This window comes from Physeter macrocephalus, chromosome 11 (genome assembly GCF_002837175.3).
Source record: "Physeter macrocephalus isolate SW-GA chromosome 11, ASM283717v5, whole genome shotgun sequence".
Taxonomy (NCBI): Eukaryota; Metazoa; Chordata; class Mammalia; order Artiodactyla; family Physeteridae; genus Physeter; species Physeter macrocephalus.
This window is the reverse complement of record NC_041224.1, coordinates 157376502-157398517: the sequence shown is the minus strand read 5'-3', so window position 1 is coordinate 157398517 and position 22016 is coordinate 157376502. Positions and strand designations below refer to the sequence as shown.

The following is a 22016-nucleotide window of genomic DNA, read 5'->3' as shown; positions in this document are numbered from 1 at the left end:
AAGCACAGGTGACAACCTGGACTTGAGATTGGCATCTGAAGTTGAGGTGGAGGCAGTCTTGTGGGCCTGAGCCCTTACCTGTGGGATCTGACGCTATCTCCAGGTAGTTAGTGATAGAAGTAAGTTAAATTGTAGGACACCTACACTTGAAACTAACACACCATTGTAAATTAACTATATACTTCAATTTTTAAAAACAATGTAGGACACCCAGCTGATGTCACAGTATTGCTTAGTGGTGTGTACCCCCCCCCCCCGCCAAACATCTGGTCAGAAGTGTTAGCGGCAAGGTAGTGTGAGAGTAAAGGAAAGACATCGCAGGAGAATTAGGTTTTTTCTTTACGGTAGCCATCCTTATGGGTGTAGACATTACTGGGGTTTTTTTGTTTTTTGTTTTTTAATATCTTTATTGGAGTATACTTGCTTTACAATGGTGTGTTAGTTTCTGCTTTATAACAAAGTGAATCAGCTATACATATATCCCCATATCTCTTCCCTCTTGTGTCTCCCTCCCTGCCATCCTCCCTATCCCACCCCTCTAGGTGGTCACAAACCTCCTAGCTGATCTCCCTGTGCCATGCGGCTGCTTCCCACTAGCTATCCACCCTGCGTTTGGTAGTGTATATATGTCCATGCCACTCTCTCACTTTGTGACATTACTGTTTTTTAATGATGACAGTAGATAGAGTTTTCACAAGGAATAGAAATGGTATTTTTTCCTCCCTGCCATTCAGAGGAGTGAGACAAGAGGGTCATCCTTTTTTGAGGTAACAGGTGGCAAATAGTATTAAGGAAACTTAGAGAATTGGAAGCTTTGGCAGAATTAGAGCTGGAAGGAACCTTTAGGGGTTTATGTAATTCATTCCCTTTTCTATTTGTAGGACTTTATTAAAACTAATCTTGATAGATGATTCTATCCTATTTTTAAAGACCTCTAGAGGCTTTGCCGGAATTTTTCTCAGCAGCGATTTGGAGTATTCAGTGATCTTAATTACCAAGAGCTTATTACTGTGGATTTAACATTTGATTAAATAAATGCCATATTTTGGTTGCACCTGAAATATAATACAGTTGGTTTCTACTTTTAAAGCCCCTTGTTAACATTACTTTCTTTTGGTCTTCCATTTCTTTAAAGAACTTTTGAGATTTGTTCACACATTTAACCTTCCTTAATTAGTTAACAAATATGGAAGAAAAAAATTATCTGCCTTTGAGAGAGTTTGGACCTAAGATTCTTCCCTTTAGGAATAGTTTTAATGAGATATTAGAAAGATGATAGCCTTCTAGCTGCCAGAATAAATAAGATTCTTAAAGAGGAATTGGGGCACAAGTTATGTTCTTATTTAAATGATAAGAAAAGTAGAAAGAACAAAGTGCTGGTTTTGCTTCTTATACTTAGAAGAAGGCAGATGAATAACTAATGAGAGGTGGTTTACTAAGTAGCTACTAGGCTTTTGTTTCCACTGAGAGGAAACATTACCTGGGAAAAGGAGAAGTTAGTTATGACACAGGAACTGGAGGAGTAGCTAGAATGGCCAGTATACCTGTTCAAGTTTTTTAGGGCCTGATGAGACATCCAAAGACCTCAAAGCTTTGCAGAAATAATGTTGTTAACTGTTTACAACTTGTGGGACTAGATTTTTGTTTCAAATGCTTTTTGTTCCAAGGGGAAGAACATTTCAAGTCTTACTAGTTGGATGTGAAAGATTGTAGAGTCATTTGAGGTACTCAGGAATTCTCTTTAATAAAAATTCTTGGGAAATGAGACCCGTGTTTAATATATAAACCACTGTATTCTTAATATAGTATTTTAGAACTTGGATATTCAGGGAATGCAGACTTGCCCACTTTTTAAGGTTGGACTAGGTGCCCCCAGAAACTTCATAGTGTTCTGAACGAGTAGTTAATTGGTTGAGATTCAATCAGATTCCATTTTTGAAAGAAAGAAGCAGTGTTTATTGGCAGAATAGGCAATTGAGAGGATGGGTAGAGGCTGTTTGCATTCTGAGTGGGTGTGCCTTTGATTAAATACATGGTTTGTGGCCTCAAAAGCCAGTTGCCTTCTGAATAGCTTCTAAGGCTTCTATAATATAATTTGTAATTTGTGACACATTAAACCCATTAAGCAAGTAAGCCTTTTGCTCTTGACTGATTTAAGCTCAGAAAATTTATCTTAACATTTGTTGTCTTTAAGACTACTTTCAAGACCCATTATGAAGGTTAAGGTGGCAATTTTTCCTTTTGTTTTAAAATAATTTTTGCTTCTGATTGTAGAAAAAAATACATGTGTACTGTAAGACCCTAAAGGATTGAGATAACCCCTGTGTTGGTGGCTCATTTTTATTTATTTTTATTATTATTATTTTTAAAAATATTTATTTATTTATTTATTTAGCTACACCAGGTCTTAGTTGCAGCACGCGGGATCTTTCATTGCTGCGCCAGGGTTCTTCGTTCTGGTGCAGGGGCTTCTCTCTAGTTGTGGTGCGCAGGCTCAGTAGTTGTGGTGTGCGGGTTTAGTTGCCCCACTGCGTGTGGGATCTTAGTTCCCCGACCAGGGATCAAACCCACGTCCCTGCATTGGAAGGCAGATTCTTAACCAATGGACCACCAGGGAAGTCCCAGCTTTCTGATAATTTCTAAGTACAGTGAAATATGCAGTTATACTGAGACTATGGGTGTGATCCAGCCTTACTCCAAATAATACATATTGACGTCGGGGAAAATATTCAACAATTTTTATGACTTGGAAAGCTTTAGAAACTACTGTACAGGTAAAGTACTGACCTTTCAAATGTGGTGGTTTTGAATTATTCTAAATAAACCTCTTGCTGCCTAATAAGTAAGCCCCTTCAGCAAACGTCTGAGGTTTTACTCTTTGAATTGTCCCTGGTATGTAATAGGAGCTCAGGAAATCTTAGTTGAAAGAATGAATGGGTGGTAGTTAAAGCCATGGGAATTGGTAAAGTAGATAGAAGAGGGCATTAAGCAAGAAGAGGAGGCACCAAGGATATAATATTGGGGAATCAATGTTCTTGAGAGAAGGCAAGCACAAACACGCACCACTGCTGCAGAAGGTTGATTGAGAAAGAACAGAAGTGTTGGCAGGTGGTGTGTGAAAGCCCAAGGAAATGGAGGGTGTTTCTTTTTTTTTTTTTTTTTTTTAAGAGAATTAATGTATTTAATTATTTATTTATTATTTATTTTTGGCTGTGTTGGGTCTTCATTGCTGTGCACAGTAGTTGTGGCGCACAGGCTTAGTTGCTCCGCGGTATGTGGGGTCTTCCCAGACCAGGGCTCGAACCCATATCCCTTGCATTGGCCGGCAGATTCTTAACCACTACACCACCAGGCAAGCCCGAGGGTGTTTCTTTAAGCAGTGGTAAGCAACATCTTGGTGGTCAGAAACTGAGAATAATAATAGTAATAGGTATCATTTACTGTGGCCAGGGCTTCTCCCAGCCTTTTAACCTATCTGATCTTCACAGGGCCCTTGGTAGGTGAATATTATCTCCATTTTTACAAATAAGACTGAAATCCAAATCATTTAAATAACTGCCCAGTTAGGAAGTTAATAGAGCCTGGGTTGTATTCTTTGTCTTACTCTATCATGTCACTGGATTTGGCAATTCAGAACTTACTGGTAATTTTTGAGGAGTTTAAATTAGATATTAGGGATGACAATAGATTTCATCTCTTGAGAGTTGGTTATAGAGGCTGATCTTTTCTTGGAATTTTACTGAAATGTACTAGCCTCTCACTACTGCCTACTACCCATACTAGAGAAAATAGTTTGGAGCTTTACGCCCATCACACAAGCTGTGCCACACTCTGAACATATATTTCCAGAAGTGTCCTCTTTTTCTTGGCAGGCAAATTTTGAAAAGTAGGGAGTCCACATTTTTTCTTGCAATCAGGATAAGTTCCCAGATTTTTGTGGGTAAGTATCTCGTATGGAATGGACTAAGAAGTGCTTCCAAAGCCAGCTGTGAAACAAACCTATATTTTGACATTACCATATTCCTATTGAAAACTCAAAGATGCAGACCTCCAAGTATATATGCACTGCAGGATTTCAGTCAGTGTCATCCTGTGCACCCTGGGCAGTGATGTTCTGCACAGGAGTTATTATTTTCACTTGCCACTCACAGCTCTGTAGCACTTCCCTATCTCTAGATAAGCATCAAGGTATGACAGACGATGTAACAGGAGATTTGCGTACCAGTGCAGCTCTGCCACAAATTCCGCATCTTCTTCTGAGCTCTGTTCCACCTCTAACGTGTTCTAGGCCTGTTAACACTGTGCCCTCCACTCTGGCTTTGTAGTTGACACAAACTGGAAAGGCAACCCAGTTCGCATCAGTCTCCCTTCTCTGGGAATACTCCCTTATACCAGGGGTGGATCCCTGGTGGTCACATCTGTGCAATATGACCGATTTCCTGGGTCATAACTGACTGGCACAGCGGTAGGTACCTATGCCAAAATGAACCCAACCAGCACTCTCTCGTGGGGATTTAAAATTTCAGTGGGGAGAGTTTGCCCTTAAGTAGACTAGCACCTGTGTTACACTCTTTGCAAGAGTTTATATACTTGAAAGTTCTAAATTTTTTAGTTTTAAAAACAAGTATTTCTTGAAAATTTGCGTATTTTCAATAAGATTTAAAATGAACAGATGTAGTGTTTCTCTTGTAAAGTCAACATACTTTGCATACTATTTTATATGAAAATATAGGAGTTGGAAAAATAACATACTTGCAGAACATTAAACCAACACATTAAAATATGAAGAAAATAAATTCAGTTGACCCTTGAACAACTCAGGTCTGAACTGCACCAGTTCACTTATATGCAGATATTATTCAATAGTAAATACTACAGTACTGCACAGTCTGTGGTTGGTTGAATCCGTGGATGTGGAGAAACCTTGGCTATGGAGGGCCAACTATAAATTATACTGAGATTAACTGCAGCATTGTTCAAGGGTCAGCTTTATCTCCTGAAATTCTATAACCTGGAGATAATACTGTAACATTTTGATATATATCCTGCCATATATTTATATATGTGTGTGTGTATATATATATATATACATATAAATGTGTGTATGTGTGTGTGTATATATATATATAAATGCGAGAGGGAGTGGGTTACAATTTTACATAAAAGAGATCATACTACATCTGTTTTACAGTTTTTTCTCTTAGTATCATGAATATAATCTATCATCAGTCAGTAGAGACAAACATCATTTTTTTACAATGTATTTTTAAAAATATTATTTACCTATTTATTTGGCTTTGTCGGTCTTCGTTGCAGCATGTGGGCTCTTCGTTGGGGCATGTGGGATCCTTCGTTGCGGCGCAGGCTTCTCTCTAGTTGTGGTGCACGGGCTCCAGAGTGTGCAGGCTCTCTAGTTGCGGCCTGCAAGCTCAGTAGTTGTGGCATGGGCTTAGTTGCCCTGTGGCTTGTGGGATCTTAGTTCCCCGACCAGGGATCGAACCCGCGTCCCCTGCACTTGAAGGCGGATTCTTAACCACTGGACCACCAGGGAAGTCCCTACAATGTTTTTTGTTTTTTTTTTTTTACTTGAATGAAAGATTCTGTAAATTCTATAGTGCTTTACAATCTTCAAAAGTTTCACACAGGGGAATTCCCTGGCAGTCCAATGGCTAAGACTCCGTGCTTTCACTGCCGAGGGCGCGGGTTCAATTCTTGGTCCGGGAGCTAAGATCCTGCAAACTGTGCGGCATGGCCAAAAAAAGAAAAACGTTTCACACACATGATTTCATATAATCCCATAATAACCCTTTTTCCCCTTACCCCTGTATAGCCCCTCCCCCACAAACATCATTCTTTTAAAGGGTGCATAAATTCCATAGTACAGATGCATAGCGTAATTTATTTAACCAATCCTCATGCATAATGTTTAGACTTTTCTCAGTATTTCTGATATATGAGCCCTTTGTACTTCTCTTAACACTTTTGGTTTTTTTTGTTAGGATAAATGCCTAGAAATGAGATTGCTCACTCAGAAGATGTGTGTGTGTGTGTGTGTGTGTGTGTGTGTGTGCGCGCGCACGCATGTGTATAAAATCAGAATATCATTTTGTAAAATAAAGGTTTAAAGATTAAAATTTTTTTTTCTGATTTCTAAAATGCAGTGAACCACCATTTAATGTGCGTGTGCGCGCACGCATGTGTATAAAATCAGAATATCATTTTGTAAAATAAAGGTTTAAAGATTAAAATTTTTTTTTCTGATTTCTAAAATGCAGTGAACCACCATTTAAGTGATTCAAACCGTATCATTAAATGAATAAAACCACTATCTCAAAATATGTTACACAGAGTCAGCTTGGGTTCCTAAAATTCATAGGTGAAAATGTGTTACAAGTGTCAGTTTCCTCAAATTGATCTTTAAGACATTGCAGTTCCAGGTAAAATCCTACCCTCCAAGTGTTTTTTTCTTCTTTTTCTCCCTCCCTCTCTCTTATTCTTTCTTGACAAATTGATTCTAAAATGCATGTGCCAAAGCAAAAGGCCAAGAAGAGCCAAGGCAGTTTTGAAGAAAAATTGGGTGGGAGTAGTAGTCATCTTTATTAGATAATAAGACTTGCCATAAAACTACAGTTATTTAGGCAGTAGATTTTGATCAGATAGTATATAAATGGAGCAGAATAGAAAACCCAGGAAGAGTACACTATGAATATGGAATTTGATAGATAAGGGTGGTGGCATTTCAAATCAGTGGGGAATGGATTGCCTTTTTATTAAGTGGTGCTGAGACAAGTAGTATGGAAAAAAAAAAAGATCCCAACTTCACACCACTCTGTAAAATCAATCCTAGGTTGTTAGATATTCATATGTGAACATCAAAAAACACAAAGCTCTAGCATATAAAAGAAAATGTTTATGATCTTAGCATATAGAGTGATTACCCTAAAGTCATCAAAGCGCAACTTTTGCACACAATAGCATCAAAAAGAATTAAATAATTAGGAAAAAATGCAACAGAAAAAGTGTAAGACTTGTACACTGAAAACTACAAAACATTTTGAAAGAAATAAAAAAAGATCTAAATAAATGCAAAGACATCCAATGTTCAGGGATTGAAAGACTTAAGATTAATCTACAAATTCAGTGCAACTCATTGAAATCCCAGCTGTTTTTTTTTTTGGTGATATTTACAAGCTGATCCTAAAATTCATATGAAAATGTAAGGGACCCAGAATAGACCAAGTCTTGAAAAAGAAGAACAAAGTTGGAGATCAGTGGAATATAATTGAGAGTCCAGAAATAAACCCTTACATTTTTGGTCAGTTGATTTTTTTTACAAGAGTAGATAATTCAAGGGAGGGAAAGAATGACCTTTTTAAAACAATGGTGTCGGGGGAACTGGATGTCCACTGGTAGAAGGACTAGCTTGGATCCCTGCCTTATACCAGAAAAATTACTTGAAATGGATCAAAGACCTAAATATAAGAGTTACAGGTATAAAATTCTTAGGAAAAAACATAGGTATAAACCTTTGTAGACTTTGATCAGGCAGTGGTTTTTTGGCTATGACTCCAAAAGTATAAGCAACCAAAGAAAAAGATAAATTGTGCTAGATCAAAATTATAAGCTTGTATTTCAAAGGACACCATGAAGAAAGTGAAATGACAATCCACAGAATGAGAGAAAATATTTGAAAATCATATAGCAGATAAGAGACTTGTTATCTAGAATGTATAAAGCATTCTTATAACTCAACAATAAAAAGACAACCCAAGGAAGTTCCCTGGTGATCCAGTGGTTAGGACTTGGCACTTTCACTTCCATGGCCTCAGTTCAACGCCTGGTCGGGGAACTAAGGTCCCACAAGCCTCCATGCAGCACGGCCTAAACAGAAAAAGACAACCCAGTGTTAAAATGGACAGAAGACTGTGATAGAAGTATCTGTTGGAGACCTCTGCTGTACATGGTAAAGGATAATATCTTTATTGCCTCCCGTACAATTGTGGCTTTGTATGTAGGCAAAGGAAGCAGGTTATTTCCAGGGCAGCTAAGTTAATCAGTGTTAGTTCTGGTTTCCTAAAAACAGACATTTTTTTTAGCAGGAGAAACGAAACTCATATAACCATTTATCTCAATCCATGTATAGCTGATAATATGAATAGCAAAAATAGCTAATTATATGAAATAGCAAAAATGAGCACGAATGTTGAGTTTAAAGTTAAATTCTAATTTTAAGCCATGATAATTTTAAAACAATCAGATTAAGTTGTATTATCTCTGAAATAATTAAAAGAACATTTGATTCATAGAAAATCTCAGGAACATGACTAAGAAATGGTAACAAATGGAAAATGTAGAGACTTGGATTCTCGTCCTGACTTTGAATCTGACTTTCTTGTGACTGGACAAATAGCTTAAATTTTCCTTGGTTTTGTCATTAGTAATGTGAAGAAGAAAAGTGAGACAACTTGAGAATTGCTTGTAATAGAAATGCTTCTCACTTTGTGTGCATTTTTCGTCCTCTGCATTTATATATAAATCTCTTTATACAGTATCCCTTAAAATAGTTTCTTTATTCTTTTATTTCAAAAATCATGTTGATCTTTGCATGCTTTTTCTCTTAAAAAATGCAGAATTCTTGAAGACTTGAAAAAGGACTATGTCTTATTTGTATGGTCAAATGCTTTGTACAGATCTTGACATATAGATAGAAATGAAATATTTGTTGAATGAGTGAAAAGAATGAGATGATTATGATGATTTTGAGCTCTTTGGTAGAAAGGGGGCTCTGGGTTCCTAGGGGAGTCTTTGATGTCTGAAAATTATTTTTGCAGTTTTAGAAATGTTAAAAAACTTAAAACAGGAATCTACACTTCTGGGGACATGAAATTAAAGGGAGGGATCAAGGGGTGAGAGATTTCCCAAGACTAGCAGTACTGAAATATAAGATGACTGTAGACTACTGTATACCGTGCCTTCTCTTTTTCAGTCATACTCCTATTTTCTCTCCCAGCCTCCTGGGAAAGCAGGATTTTTTGATTGATTGCTGGACACTGTGAATAAAAGACTAAAGTCAATGTTGTTTTTGCCTTTTGCTGTCTTAGATATGGCAAGGGCCTGAGCACCTCCATCTAACCAGGGATTGAGCTGGGTGGGCTGGGCTGAGTTTTGTTTTTTTTTTAAATAAATTTATTTGTTTATTTTTGGCTGTGTTGGGTCTTTGTTGCCGTGCACGGGCTTTTTCTAGTTGCGGCGAGTGGGGGCTACTCTTCGTTGCGGTGCGCGGGCTTCTCATTGCGGTGGCTTCTCTTGTTGCGGAGCATGGGCTCCAGGCGCGTGGGCTTCAGTAGTTGTAGCACGCGGGCTCAGTAGTTGTGGCTCACGGGCTTAATTGGTCCGTAGCATGTGTGATCTTCCCAGACTAGGGATCGAACCTGTGTCCCCTGCATTGGCAGGTGGGTTCCTAACCACTGCATCACCAGGGAAGTCCTGGGCTGAGTTTTTAGGTAGATTCAGTTCACTCTAGTGAGTACAGCGTCTCAAGGATGAGATCCATTGTGTGTTTGTTGTAGGCCCCTCCCTCTGGTATGACTTTACCTCTTTTTTTTTTTTTTTTTTTTTTTTAAATATATATTTATTTTATTTATTTATTTTTGGCTGTGTTTGGTCTTCGTTGCTGTGCGTGGGCTTTCTCTAGTTGCAACGAGCGGGGGCTACTCTTAACCACTGCATCACCAGGGAAGTCCTGGGCTGAGTTTTTAGGTAGATTCAGTTCACTCTAGTGAGTACAGCGTCTCAAGGATGAGATCCATTGTGTGTTTGTTGTAGGCCCCTCCCTCTGGTATGACTTTACCTCTTAATCATTGTAAGACTGTGGTTGATTTCAAGTCACCTTTCTAGTCCATCTCCCCAGTTTCTCCAGCACTTAGTAAACGTCCTATGTAGAAAACTGGTCACGTATCTGGGACACTTCATACTAACCTATATAGCTGTTATAGACTCTGTTGGTTTTTCTTTCTCTTGGTAGAGTTTCTCTGTCTCTGGCAAGTCCAGTTACGATCAGTTCCTGTTCAAACTCTGCAAATACCACGAGGAGAGAAAATGCAATTTCAGCTCACTAAGGAAAGGCTTTTCCCTCTTTGGAATTTTAGGTCATCTTGTCCTCTTTGCATGGAAAACAATTCTTCATTGTCTTTAAAACTACTTCTTGTTTTGAGTAATCTGTTTAGTTTTATGTAGTTTTTCTGTGAAAGTGATGGCTTGCCTCTACATATTACCTCCAGCTTGGAAGCACAAGTCTCAATATTGTTTTCTGATTTTTTTATTTTTGTTGCTATAAATGAGACATTTAAATAAACAAGATGGAAATGATTTCTCTTTGTGAAGTCTGGAGATAGACAGGTAGTCCTGGGCAGGTAGGTTATGAGGTATCTTCTTTGTTGTCTTGCAGTCTTTGAGCATGTTGTCTTCAGTTAGCATCTTCAACCACATCTGTGTTCTAGGCCACAGGCAGAAGGAAAGAGAAGTGAAGGAAAGCAATTGCTGTTTTAAAGGATGTAATCCAGCCCTGGTACTCATCATTTCTATTCATTTCCTATTGGCCCAAATTCCTCACACGGTTACCTTTTGCTGCAAGAGAGATTGGGAATGTGGACTGTAGCTGGGTAGCCTTGTACCCAGCTAAAACTGAGAGAGTCTATTACTAACGGGAACTTAGGGAGAGTATATACAAGGGGCGAGTTAGCTGTCTCTTCCACAGTATGGTATGAGGAAAAGCTCTAACTAGGGTGGGTTTTTTTTTTCCTAAACAGTTAATTTTCTTAAAATTTTTTTTTACATTTTATTTTATTTTTTTGGCTGCTTTGTATGGCTTCCAGGATCTTAGTTCCCTGACCAGGGATTGAACCCAGGCTCATGGCAATGAAAGCGTGGAGTCCCAACCACTGGACCACCAGGGAATTCCCTACATCTTAATTTATTTCTTTGCAAATTAAAGGTGCATTGAAAAATAAACTAATGAAGAGAAATGAGAGGTCCAGAGCAGGGGTATCCCAGGCTGGGAGCAGGCAAGCCTGGCCACCATCGAGCCTAGCCCTTGTCCTGCCACAGCCAGGTCAGGTTGGGAGATAACCGTCAGCCACTCTGTCAGTACGAAAGCCTGAGTGGTGTCCTGGCAGGAGAGATTAGCCACCTCTGCCTCTCTCCCCAGCAACCCCAGCTTGGAGAGCAGTGTTTCCAGCAGGAGCTCAGAGTGGGATGCGGGCTGGCTCTGTGAGGTACTGCAAGTTGATGGCCAGGCTCCCTACAGAATCATCCAGTGTTGGGGCCTCTCCAGCTGGAAAGGAGGCTGATACCTCTCCCAGGTCTTAATACACTTTACAACTCTGTTCCCAAGCTCATTCATCTCTTGATAATGTTCCTCTGTCCACCAGGCGATCGCCAATCATTGCAGGAGAGAGAAAGAACAGTGGAAGCAGAGCGAGAAAGCCAGTCAGCCACCCTTAGTGACTCTTGAGTTGGCTGTTGACTTCCAGGCCCTAGAAGACTGACCCCTTTTCTCTCTACTGTGTATGGTCTATACCCGACTCTTGTGCACCTGTATGTATCTTTATCCCTAATAGAGGAAGTTGTTGATTACACTGAGATGAATTAGCAGCCCCTCCGCCTGGGATCCCTACTCCTTCCCACCTGCCCTTCTCTTCTTGGAGGCTGGTCCAAAGGGGCACATAATATTGCGAGGGTCTGGGTGGCTCCAAATCCTCCAACACCAAATCATATACAGTGAACTGAGAAACTACATTCATTACGACAGGATTAGCAGGAAAATGAGGGTAAAGTGAGGGGATAGGGGCACCTTCCAACAGCAGGACATGACAGAGTGGTAGGATACTTGAGCCCAGAAAAAAGGTGTCTCCTTATACCTCCCCCTTCCTCCAAAGAGACTGAGGTAAGCTTACATGACTTATAAGGTATGGAACTGTCCCAATTTCTCTGCTGTCCTGGGGTACTTTCTGGAAGCTGGCCTGGACCCTATGCTGTTTACCCACTTGCTATAGCTTGGTAGCTGCCAAATCTCCTTGTGCATATTGACAGACAGGGTCCACATCGGATGCTCCCCTACTCAGGCTCTTGTCTTCCACCGGGAAGTGTTTGAACAGCATCTCCAGCTTGTCCTCTTATTTCACCATGATAAGCTTCAGGTACCATCATCTCTGTGCCCTCAAACTATCAACGAGGCCTCGCACCTTCTTGGACAGCAGATTATCCAGAACTGGCAGAACGCTCCAGCCACTGGTGATCTGACTGAAGGAGGAGAAGCCGAAGAGGCTCTGGACAACACCCTGCTGGACACTTGTTCCCACGCAGAGGAAGAGGTTGAGCCCATTCTCCAGCAAATATTGGGTTGGCCAGAAAGTTTGTTCAGGTTTTTCCATAAGATGTTATGGAAAACGAACGAACTTTTTGGCCAACCCAATGTATATCCCCGTTGTTTAGATGCTCTTCAGATGCTCGAACTGCCTGTGGTTCAGTGGTATTCTCAGTGGGGAGACTTGGTTAATAGTAGGAGCTGAGGATAGAAGAAGACGTTGGTCTCAGCCATGTCCGTGGAGGTAACTAGCTGTCAGACATAGGTGCAGTCATCAGTAGTGACTTCAGCTCCAGGCTGCAGGACGTCACTCTTCAACAAAGAGTTCAGGTAAACTGGGAGTAGCTTCATGCACTCAAGAAGGATCAACTATCCCACAGAGCAGGGGCTGGCACAGTTCTTTCTGTAACAGGCCAAGATCTGGGCACACTGAGTGATGAGAGTGTCACAAATAATTTTCACAGGGCTGTTCAGGAGCCCCCAGTATGCAAACTTGGCCATGTAGTTGATGGGTGCGTCAGTCTCACAGTTTCAGTACAGATCAGCCAGCTGGATGCAGCAGTTGAGGGCCAGGTTGTGGATGCAGAGCCATCACTGCCCTGCGCAGCTGGTGTAGAGCAGGGCACACTGCAGGAGGGCTCCACTCTCTTCATTGAGCCGATCGTCATGCTTGAACTCCACAGTCACCGTCTTGTCCCCATCCAGCCCAACCAGCTCCACATCTTTTGTGTTGCTCATGTAGAAAGCCCCAAAGAAATCTACAGCACGGATACCAGTGCTTGTCGGGACCCTCTTTACAGCATCAAAGCCAATGACCTTCTGTACATTCTGACCCAGGTCACTAAGGAACCATTCCTGGTCGTTCTCCACCTGAAAGCAAGCATATTTATAGACAGAGCCACCACTTATCTGGGGTGTGACAGAGAGCATGGCCACTTCCACATACTGGTTGGGGAAGAGGAAGAGGTGTACACAGCAGCCTTGGGCCACACACTCTTTGGCCAGTGTCTGATAGGCACCTGTCTGAGGCTGTAACAGAGTCTCCTCCTTGTCTGTGTTGATCAACTTCCTGTCATCTCTTTTCTTCAGTTTCCCTGGGACCTCTGCGATGGGCAGGGAGGTGTGGAACAGAAATAGCTTCCCTGCATACTCAGCAGCCTTCAGAGCCTCCTCGCCAGCCTGGGTAACAGGAGCAAATACTGTCTCCGTCTCCCTTGTGTCTGCAAATGTTTCTGGAATCTGATCCAATAAGCCGGTGATGACTGCCTGAGACTCGTTGACGTTGACCAGGAAGCCATCCAGCAGTGGCACAAACATGTCGCCCACATCAGATACAACCATCATCTGTGGCTGGGCCAATGAGCTCTTCACATTGTAGAAGCAGAGCACCTTACTATAGGTGACAAAGCCAACGTGGATTGCTGACTTCTCTGCCCTGCCCTCCCTAGGCAGAAAGTCTAACAGTGACTTGAGCTCCTCACAGAGGAGCCTAACAAGACCACTCCTGACGCCATTGTAGGAGACATCAATCATGAAGATAAGGCAGGAGGGCTGGGGAACTTACTGTTTTTGCGGTAATCTACAGTGGCCAAGAATTCATAAGAGCCCAGGGATAGCTCAGGACGGTCATAAGCATCCACACATTTGCCAGTATGATCCGGATGTTGAAAATACTGGGGGGGAACATCATTGATACAGCTGCGAAAGCAGCACTGGAAACGCCTCCCTCCCTCAGTGAACTGCATGAAGGGGCACATGTATGCTTTGCAGCGATTGCAGCGCAAAGGGCCAGGTTCCCTGTGGTCAACGGTATATGGTGAAGCCTCCTCTGGGGGCAGGCTTGCCAGCAGCTTGATGACAGCTGCCAGGGGCTCCTGAGCCTGCTAGACACGTCACATGTGCAAGGGATATTATAGGATGTGCATCAGATATATCGGGGACTTGCATTCCCTTGGTCTTTCACCAGGAAGTTGGTGTTGACTAAAGGTGGCACCTGGCCCCATACACCAGTAACCAGTGGCTCTGAACCCTGGTTGTTCCTGTCATCCTCAATAACCTGAATAGGGCTCGAGATGGCATCAGGGTACAGGAGCTTAGGAGGCAAGAGTTGAGGTGTCCCAGGCTGGCTGCCCAAAGTGTCTGCTCCTGGGTAGGGACTTCCATAATTGGGCTGAGGGCCCTGGGCTGGTCCAAAGGAACCATTTTGTTGCAGCTGGTAGCCTGGCTGCTGGGAGGAGTGCATAGGTGGTGGTGGTCCTGGGAGCCCAGTCATTTGGGTGCCAGAGGGCAGAGCTTGAGGAGGTGAGGACACATGGTTGGGCTCGCTCCCTGGGGGCCCCCCCAAACTCTGTCCAGGCAGGAGTGGACCAGTCATCGAAGGCATTCAAGGACCCCCTGAAGCTGGGGGTGTGAAGCTGGAGACCTGTGGTGGGACAGATTGCTGGGAAGGCTGGGCCCCAGGATGACCCTGGGCCTGGCTAAGGGGAGGAGCCTGGCCCTGAGGGTAGGAGCCATGCAGACTGGTGTTAGGGAAACTTCTGAGGCTGAGGCAAGTGATGTTGGTGGACCATAGCCGAGACCCGGAGTGGGAGGTGCTGGGGCCACAGCACCACTGATCTGCATTCTGGCCAGCTGAGCAGTCACCTGTGTACTTGTCAGGGGAGGGCCATAGGACTGAAGCACAGCTGGCTGGCTGACCATGGGAGCCAATGGGACTAACCCAAATGGCTGAGACCCAGGGAGCCTCTGCATCTGAACAGTGGAGCTTGGCCCATTCTGTACCTCTCCTTGGCCAAACTGGCCATATGCTGTCTGGCCACAAGGGCCCTGTGCTGTTGAGGCAGGAGGTGCCCCTGGAGAAGGTGGGACTCTTGAAACACCTGGGGAGTGGTTTGCCCATAGCCTGGCACTGGGCCACTGGGGATGGGGCTGTGGGTCCTGGTTGCCCACCACAGCCAGATTGATGACACCCTGGATGGACAGGCGGAGGCTCCCCAAATGGCAGCACAGGTGGGGCTGACTGACTTGGTTTCACCCGGCTCCAGATCCAGGTTGGACTTCATTCCTAATGTCAAGGCTCCCAGGCTCCACTTCCAGTTCCCTTAAAATCTTGTATTAAATAGTCTATTACTTGCCCTTTAGTTTGTGATTTTACTACTCTGAAAAGTTAGTCTTGTTTAACGGTTATGAACATGTTCTCTGTAGTTAGATGAACTTAGCAGACAGATACTGTCTGAATTTTGATTTGTGGCCTTTTAGTGCCCTTTTTAAAAAAAGTACTAGTTTTGACTTTTTTTCTTTTTTGGCTCTGTCTTCGTGGGTATTATTGAGAACCTGGGAAGAGGTTAGTTATAGCGGGCAATTAGAATCTGATGTCCCTTAATATAGGGAAGTAAGTACTTAGGATTTTGAACCAGGTATCCCTTATCCTAGATAAGACAGTCAACAATATTCCAAACGCACAAAATTGACAAAGTGGGGAGCCATTTTTTAAAATTTGCTAAAGACGTAGAAGTTTGCAGGCTATGCCAACATATAAAAACCTGTTCAGTAAGTGCAGAAAAGAAGTTCTAAGAATTTTAACATAGAGTCTGTATCTGTTAAGTTTCTTTCAGTTGATAACAACTGACTCTAGCTAAACAAAAAGGTGATTTGTTTCAAGGATGATAGGTATACAACAAAAGAAAAGGAAAAAGTAGGGAGGAATTGATGAACAACTCAGAAAAAGTAAAATGGCAGGAAATAACACAGCGCTTGACACCTTGGCAACAGGAGTTTATGGACCTTTTCTCCAGGACGTGGGCAGTCCAGTGTCCTTCAGACTCCTTCCCCACTGAAATTTTAAATCCCACGAGAGAGGGTTGTTGGGTTCATTTTGGCATAGGTGCCTACCGCTGTGCCAGTCAGTTATGACCCAGGAAATCGGTCATATTGCACAGATGTGACCACCAGGGACCCACCCCTGGTATAAGGGAGTATTCCCAGAGAAGGGAGACTGATGCGAACTGGGTTGCCTTTCCAGTTTGTGTCAACTACAAAGCCAGAGTGGAGGGCACAGTGTTAACAGGCCTAGAACATGTTAGAGGTGGAACAGAGCTCAGAAGAAGATGCGGAATTTGTGGCAGAGCTGCACTGGTATGCAAATCTCCTGTTACATCGTCTGTCATACCTTGATGCTTATCTAGAGATAGGGAAGTGCTACAGAGCTGTGAGTGGCAAGTGAAAATAATAACTCCTGTGCAGAACATCACTGCCCAGGGTGCACAGGATGACACTGACTGAAATCCTGCAGTGCATATATACTTGGAGGTCTGCATCTTTGAGTTTTCAATAGGAATATGGTAATGTCAAAATATAGGTTTGTTTCACAGCTGGCTTTGAAAGCACATCTTAATCCATTCCATATGAGTTACTTACCAACAGAAATTCGGGAACTTACCCTGATTGCAAGATAAAATGTGGACTCCCTACTTTTCAAAATTTGCCTGCCAAGAAAAAGAGGACACTTCTGGAAATATATGTTCAGAGTGTGGTATAGCTTGTGTGATGGGCATAAAGCTCCAAACTATTTTCTCTAGTATGTGTGGTAGGCAGTAGTGAGAGGCTAGTATATTTTCAGTAAAATTCCAATAAAGAACCATTTCAGCAGAACTTATTTTAAGGAACAACACAGCGTATCACTGGAAATGAATAGGGTTCATTTAAAGGAAAAGACACAACAGTCCTTTGATTGCTGATGCATAATGGGTGGTTCATATTGGACATTAATTTTAAAAATAATGTCCCAGGCTATCTACCAGGTGGGCAGGTTCTGTTGTGATAGGCAGGTTCTGTCATCCTGCTGTCAAATTAAGCGGGAATGTGTTTATTTGCTTTAAAAAATCGTGATTTTGTATCTATGTCAGAAATGTAAGCTTCTGTTTTCCAATAATTACTTCCCCAAAATTGCATAGTTACTTTGTGTCCTTTCATGGAATTCTCAAAACCTCTGCTCAGGATTATTCCTTCTAAGTCATTTTACAGTGTAATGAAAACCCCCTTTTTTTTCTTTTCTGAAACTAAAGAGAGAATACAATACATTATCCAGGACTTTCTTTTGCTACAAAGGACACTCTTAGGACGATTAGCAGAATCTAAATAAAGTACGTATTAGTATTCTAGCAATTTCCTGATTTTGATAATTGTTCTATAGTTATGTAAAAGAATGTCTTTGTTTTTAGAAATATGCACTGAAGTATTAAAAGATAAAGGTACAGTATAACTGCAGCTGACTCACAAATGGTTCATGAAGAAATTCTCCATCATTTTCTCTCTCCACACACACACACACACACACACACACACACACACATTTTTTCCTGAACCAGTTGAGAGTAGGTTATGTGCATTTTGTCTCTTTACCTCTGTCTTAGTTCAGGCTGCTTTAACAAAATACCATAGATGGGGTGGCTTAAACAACAGATATCTATTTCTCACGATTCTGGAGGCTGGTAAGTCCAAGATCAGAGGTGCTGGCAGGTTCAGTTCTTTGCGAGGACCCTCTTCCTGGCTTGTAGACAGCCACTTTCTCATAGTATGCTCACATGGCCTTTCATCAATGGAGATCTCTGCCTTCTCTTCTTATTAGAGCACTAATCACATCGAGGGAGGGTCCCACCCTCATGACCTAAACATAATTATCTCCCAAAGGCCCGACCTTCAAATACCTTCACACTGGGGGTTTAGGGCTTTAACATATGAATGGGGGCAGAGACACAAACACTCAGCCTCTAACATTCTGCCCATGGCCCTCCTAAAAGTCATGTTTTATGGTGTGTGCTTAGTCTTGACTTTAAAAAAATTTCTTCCTTTGCCTTTTTTTTTCCTTCTTCATTTTCTGGAAAAAAAATTACTGTTCAGGCAAATGTGTCTTGGTATTCATTGTCGTTCTTAAACTTCCGTTGAATAATAATAGAGAGTGTCACACTCTTGTCTGCTTAATGTGAAATTTTTTGACCTGGACGGAGTGATATGCTAATATTTTTCTTGATTGCCTTGTCGACAGTGTAATTCTCAAGTTAGAGTGACTGAAAGGCCTCTTAAGAGCCCTCTTGCATGGTGAATCCAGAATATGAAATATTCTGTAAGGGTTTGGTAGCCTGTGTTTGTTTAGAGTGAACTTGATCTCCAGTCCAGTTGAGACTAGAAGGTGTCAGATATGGGTTCTAGAAATGTTCTAATATTAATTGTGTAATCATCTTAAGTTAACCCCTTCTATGACAGAGCAAAGAGCATAATGTGTCTTTTCATTTACAAATACTTGTTGAGCTCCTATAAGGTGCCACTTTCTGTAATACAAATAGTAATAAAAGGAAACGTTCTTTTTTTTCCTTTTTTTTTTGGCCATTCCGCACAGCTTGCAGGATCTTAGTTCCCCAACCAGGGATCAAACGTATGCCCTTGGCAGTGAAAGCTCGGAGTCTAACCACTGGACTGCCAGGGAATTCCCAAAAGGAAACATTATTGAGTACTTATTATTTGTTAGCACTTAATAAATACTATCCTGAGTGCTAGTTGTGCAGTGAACAAAATAAGCCTGGTGCTTTCCCTTATAGAATATTATACACGTATAAGATAGTAATACCATTATTTTTATTTGAATCATGTCAGAGATAGCATTCAGCATCTGCATTTGAAGATCAAGTAATTTTGTTTTCTCTGAGTTCTAAGACTTTTTCACCTATCAGAAGTTTTCATGTCAGTCGGTCTGTCCATTCTGAGTCTGTGAATGATCATAGTGAACTGTGCTTTGAGGCCACATTGTAAAAGTTACTTCATAGTTGAATCTCAGTTCCTTAAAATGCATTTAATTTTATTAAATGAGGCTATGATAGAATCACACAATATTTAAAAGCAAACTAATGATTTAACTTTCTCCTTCCTAGTCAGTTCAACCAACTGTATAAATTTACTTGGTCTTGCTGGTTTGGGTGTGTCTGAAATCAAGGTGGATCTCTTTTTAAAGAGATCCACCCACAGCATTCCTGGCATATAAATCTGCCACACATTTGTTAGAGATTTAGGAGCTCTGAAAATTGCCTTACTTTTTACTAGTATGTTCAGTTGAGAGAAAATAGTGTAAACAATTTCAGAGTTACAGTGAGTTGGGTACTGGTGTGTTCTTATGGCAAAATATTTTTAGATATAGTTTTTTAAAAAGATAATCAGGGGCTTCCCTGGAGGCGCAGTGGTTAAGAATCCGCCTGCCAGTGCAGGGGACATGGGTTCGAGCCCTGTTCCGGGAAGATCCCACATGCCACAGAGCAACCAAGCCCACGGGGCACAACTACTGAGCCTGCACTCTAGAGCCCGTGAGCCACAACTACTGAGCCCACGTGCCACAGCTACTGAAGCCCGCATGCTTAGAGCCCGCGCTTGGCAACAAGAGAAGCCGCTGCAATGAGAAGGCGGCACACCGCAGCGAAGACCCAATGCAGCCAAAAATAAATAAATAAAATAAATAAATTTATTAAAAAACAAGATAATCAGAATGTTATTTTTCTTGTGTTTTAAGTGCTCTTGATTTTGCTTTTTCCAGCTTAATTGCTTGCTTACATGTTATTTTTTTTTTTTTTTTTTTTGCGGTACGCGGGCCTCACACTGTTGTGGCCTCTCCCGTTGCGGAGCACAGGCTCCGGAGGCGCAGGCTCAGCGGCCATGGCTCACGGGCCCAGCCGCTCCGCGGCATGTGGGATCCTCCCAAACCGGGGCGCGAACCCGGTTCCCCTGCATCGGCAGGCGGACGCGCAGCCACTGCGCCACCAGGGAAGCCCTTGCTTACATGTTATTACTAATTTTTAAACAATTTTCTATCTTCAGATATTGGTTCATTTTTAGCTATTCTGTTCTAAACACATTACAACTTTGCTCCTGCATGAAAGTTTAAGCAGTAAATGTTAGCACAAAATTCCACCACTGGGGAAGAGATTGATGAAGACCTAAGCCAGTTTTACGAATAGTTTTCAGAGGTTCTTTAGGCCATCACATTGAATCATTACCAACAGATTTCATGTATCATGCCTATCCAAATGTCTTTCCTTTGTCAAATACAGTAATTTGTTTCCAAACTGTTCTAACTTGTAGCATTCTAGTAGCTTTCCCAAACTAATATTTAGCCCTTCCATCAGGTTGCCTGAGAGGCCAAGAAAGAATCCCTTATCCTTTGGAATTCTTCTTAACTCTAATACAATGCTCAGTAGAAAATATGTTCCTGGTAAATTGTGATTGACCATCCTCACAGCAATCAGTTGTTTCAGAGTTAAGATTAAAGTTGGCACACAGACTACTTTAGTGGAATTTTTCAGTAAAACAACATATCCATTAAAATTGACCAAAGAGTAAACAGCTTTCAGCTATGAGATCAAAAGTACAGTACCTTGGTGTTTGTATGTTAAAATTTGGATATCCCTTAAGAGGAAACTAGGGATAATCTTATGTTTGGAAAAGGTCACTAGGTCAAGATGAAGGAGGACAGAATGATTTCAGGACTGTTAGTGATCACTCTAACAGTTTTTCCCCTTGTGTTAGATTTCACTTTCTTCCTGCGTTATACAATGCTGGATCACTCTTAATGTTAGCATTTTATTTTTGTGAATAATTTATTTGTGTTACCACTGACAACAAAGGCTAGTATAAACTATGTGTTTCCATAGAGGCCTAATGCTAATAATTATTTGAAATGCTGTGGCTCGGTGGCTTTAAGAATATTTAGCAGTAAAACTTTTACAAATATTTTATTTTATTCTAAAACTGAATTTATTTTTGATTATTTGTAAGCTAATATACTATTTTCAGAATAGGCTTTCTCTTTGTTGATTTATATTTTTTATTTTCTTCATTTGGACAAAGAAAATTATGCATTCTCTAACCATAGCATTTTAGGATCTCTTTCATAAAATCAAGTGATAGAAATCAGTGTTAAGCGTTGTTCTTACACAGTCCTTCTCCCCTTGTTTTTCTTTGCTGTTCATCTGAAGTATATATAACTTAAAACTTATTTCCACAGAAAAAAATTATGCCCCGCTTAGAACTTAGCAGATGTTTGGTGGTGGTGGTGGGGGTTGACAATTACTTAGAGAATTCTGAAGGTATGCAAATCTGTAAGGACTCAGATTTTAAGTAGCACTCTTTCTTACCATGACTGAAAGAAACATTTTTAACCTCCCTTTTAGATACATCATGTTACACAAAACGGAGGACTATATAAAAGACCATTTAATGAAGGTTTTGAAGAGACGCCAATGCTGGTCGCTGTGCTTACTTATGTGGGGTATGGTGTCCTCACTCTCTTTGGATATCTTCGAGATTTCTTAAGGCATTGGAGAATTGAAAAGTGTCACCATGCAACAGAAAGAGAAGAACAAAAGGTAATTGTTAGTCTTTGATTCTGTAAATGGAAGCCTATTATCTTGCTGTTTTCACTCATTTTTTTCTTTAGATATTTGGGTATACATTAAAATAAAAAATATTCTAGATGCAGTTAAATGAAAACATTCCACAAGGGAAGTTAAAAACAAGGGTAAAGGCATGGAGAAATCAAAGCATTTAACATGTTTTAATTTTATCATCACAAGAATCTATTCTTTTTTTTTTGTGGTACGGGGGCCTCTCACTG

At 41.3% G+C, this 22016-nt stretch overlaps 1 protein-coding gene and 1 pseudogene across 4 annotated transcripts in view; one reads left to right on the top strand and one right to left on the bottom strand.

Moving 5' to 3' along the window:
- Positions 1–22016, top strand: part of SPTLC2 (serine palmitoyltransferase long chain base subunit 2) — a 122869-nt gene that overhangs the window by 4260 nt on the left and 96593 nt on the right. For 3 of the 4 annotated variants that reach the window (XR_003682094.2, XM_024134240.3, XM_024134246.3), the window contains exon 2: positions 21574–21768. Coding sequence is in view for 3 of the 4 variants with exons in the window: in XM_024134240.3 (XP_023990008.1) it covers positions 21574–21768 (195 nt within the window). In the remaining variant the exon portion in view is untranslated. Of the gene's footprint in view, positions 1–17480; positions 17506–21573; positions 21769–22016 lie in introns of those variants that run through there. The other variant, XM_055088651.1, reaches the window with a different exon arrangement.
- LOC102996499 (protein transport protein Sec24C-like) lies at positions 11765–15268 on the bottom strand (annotated as a pseudogene).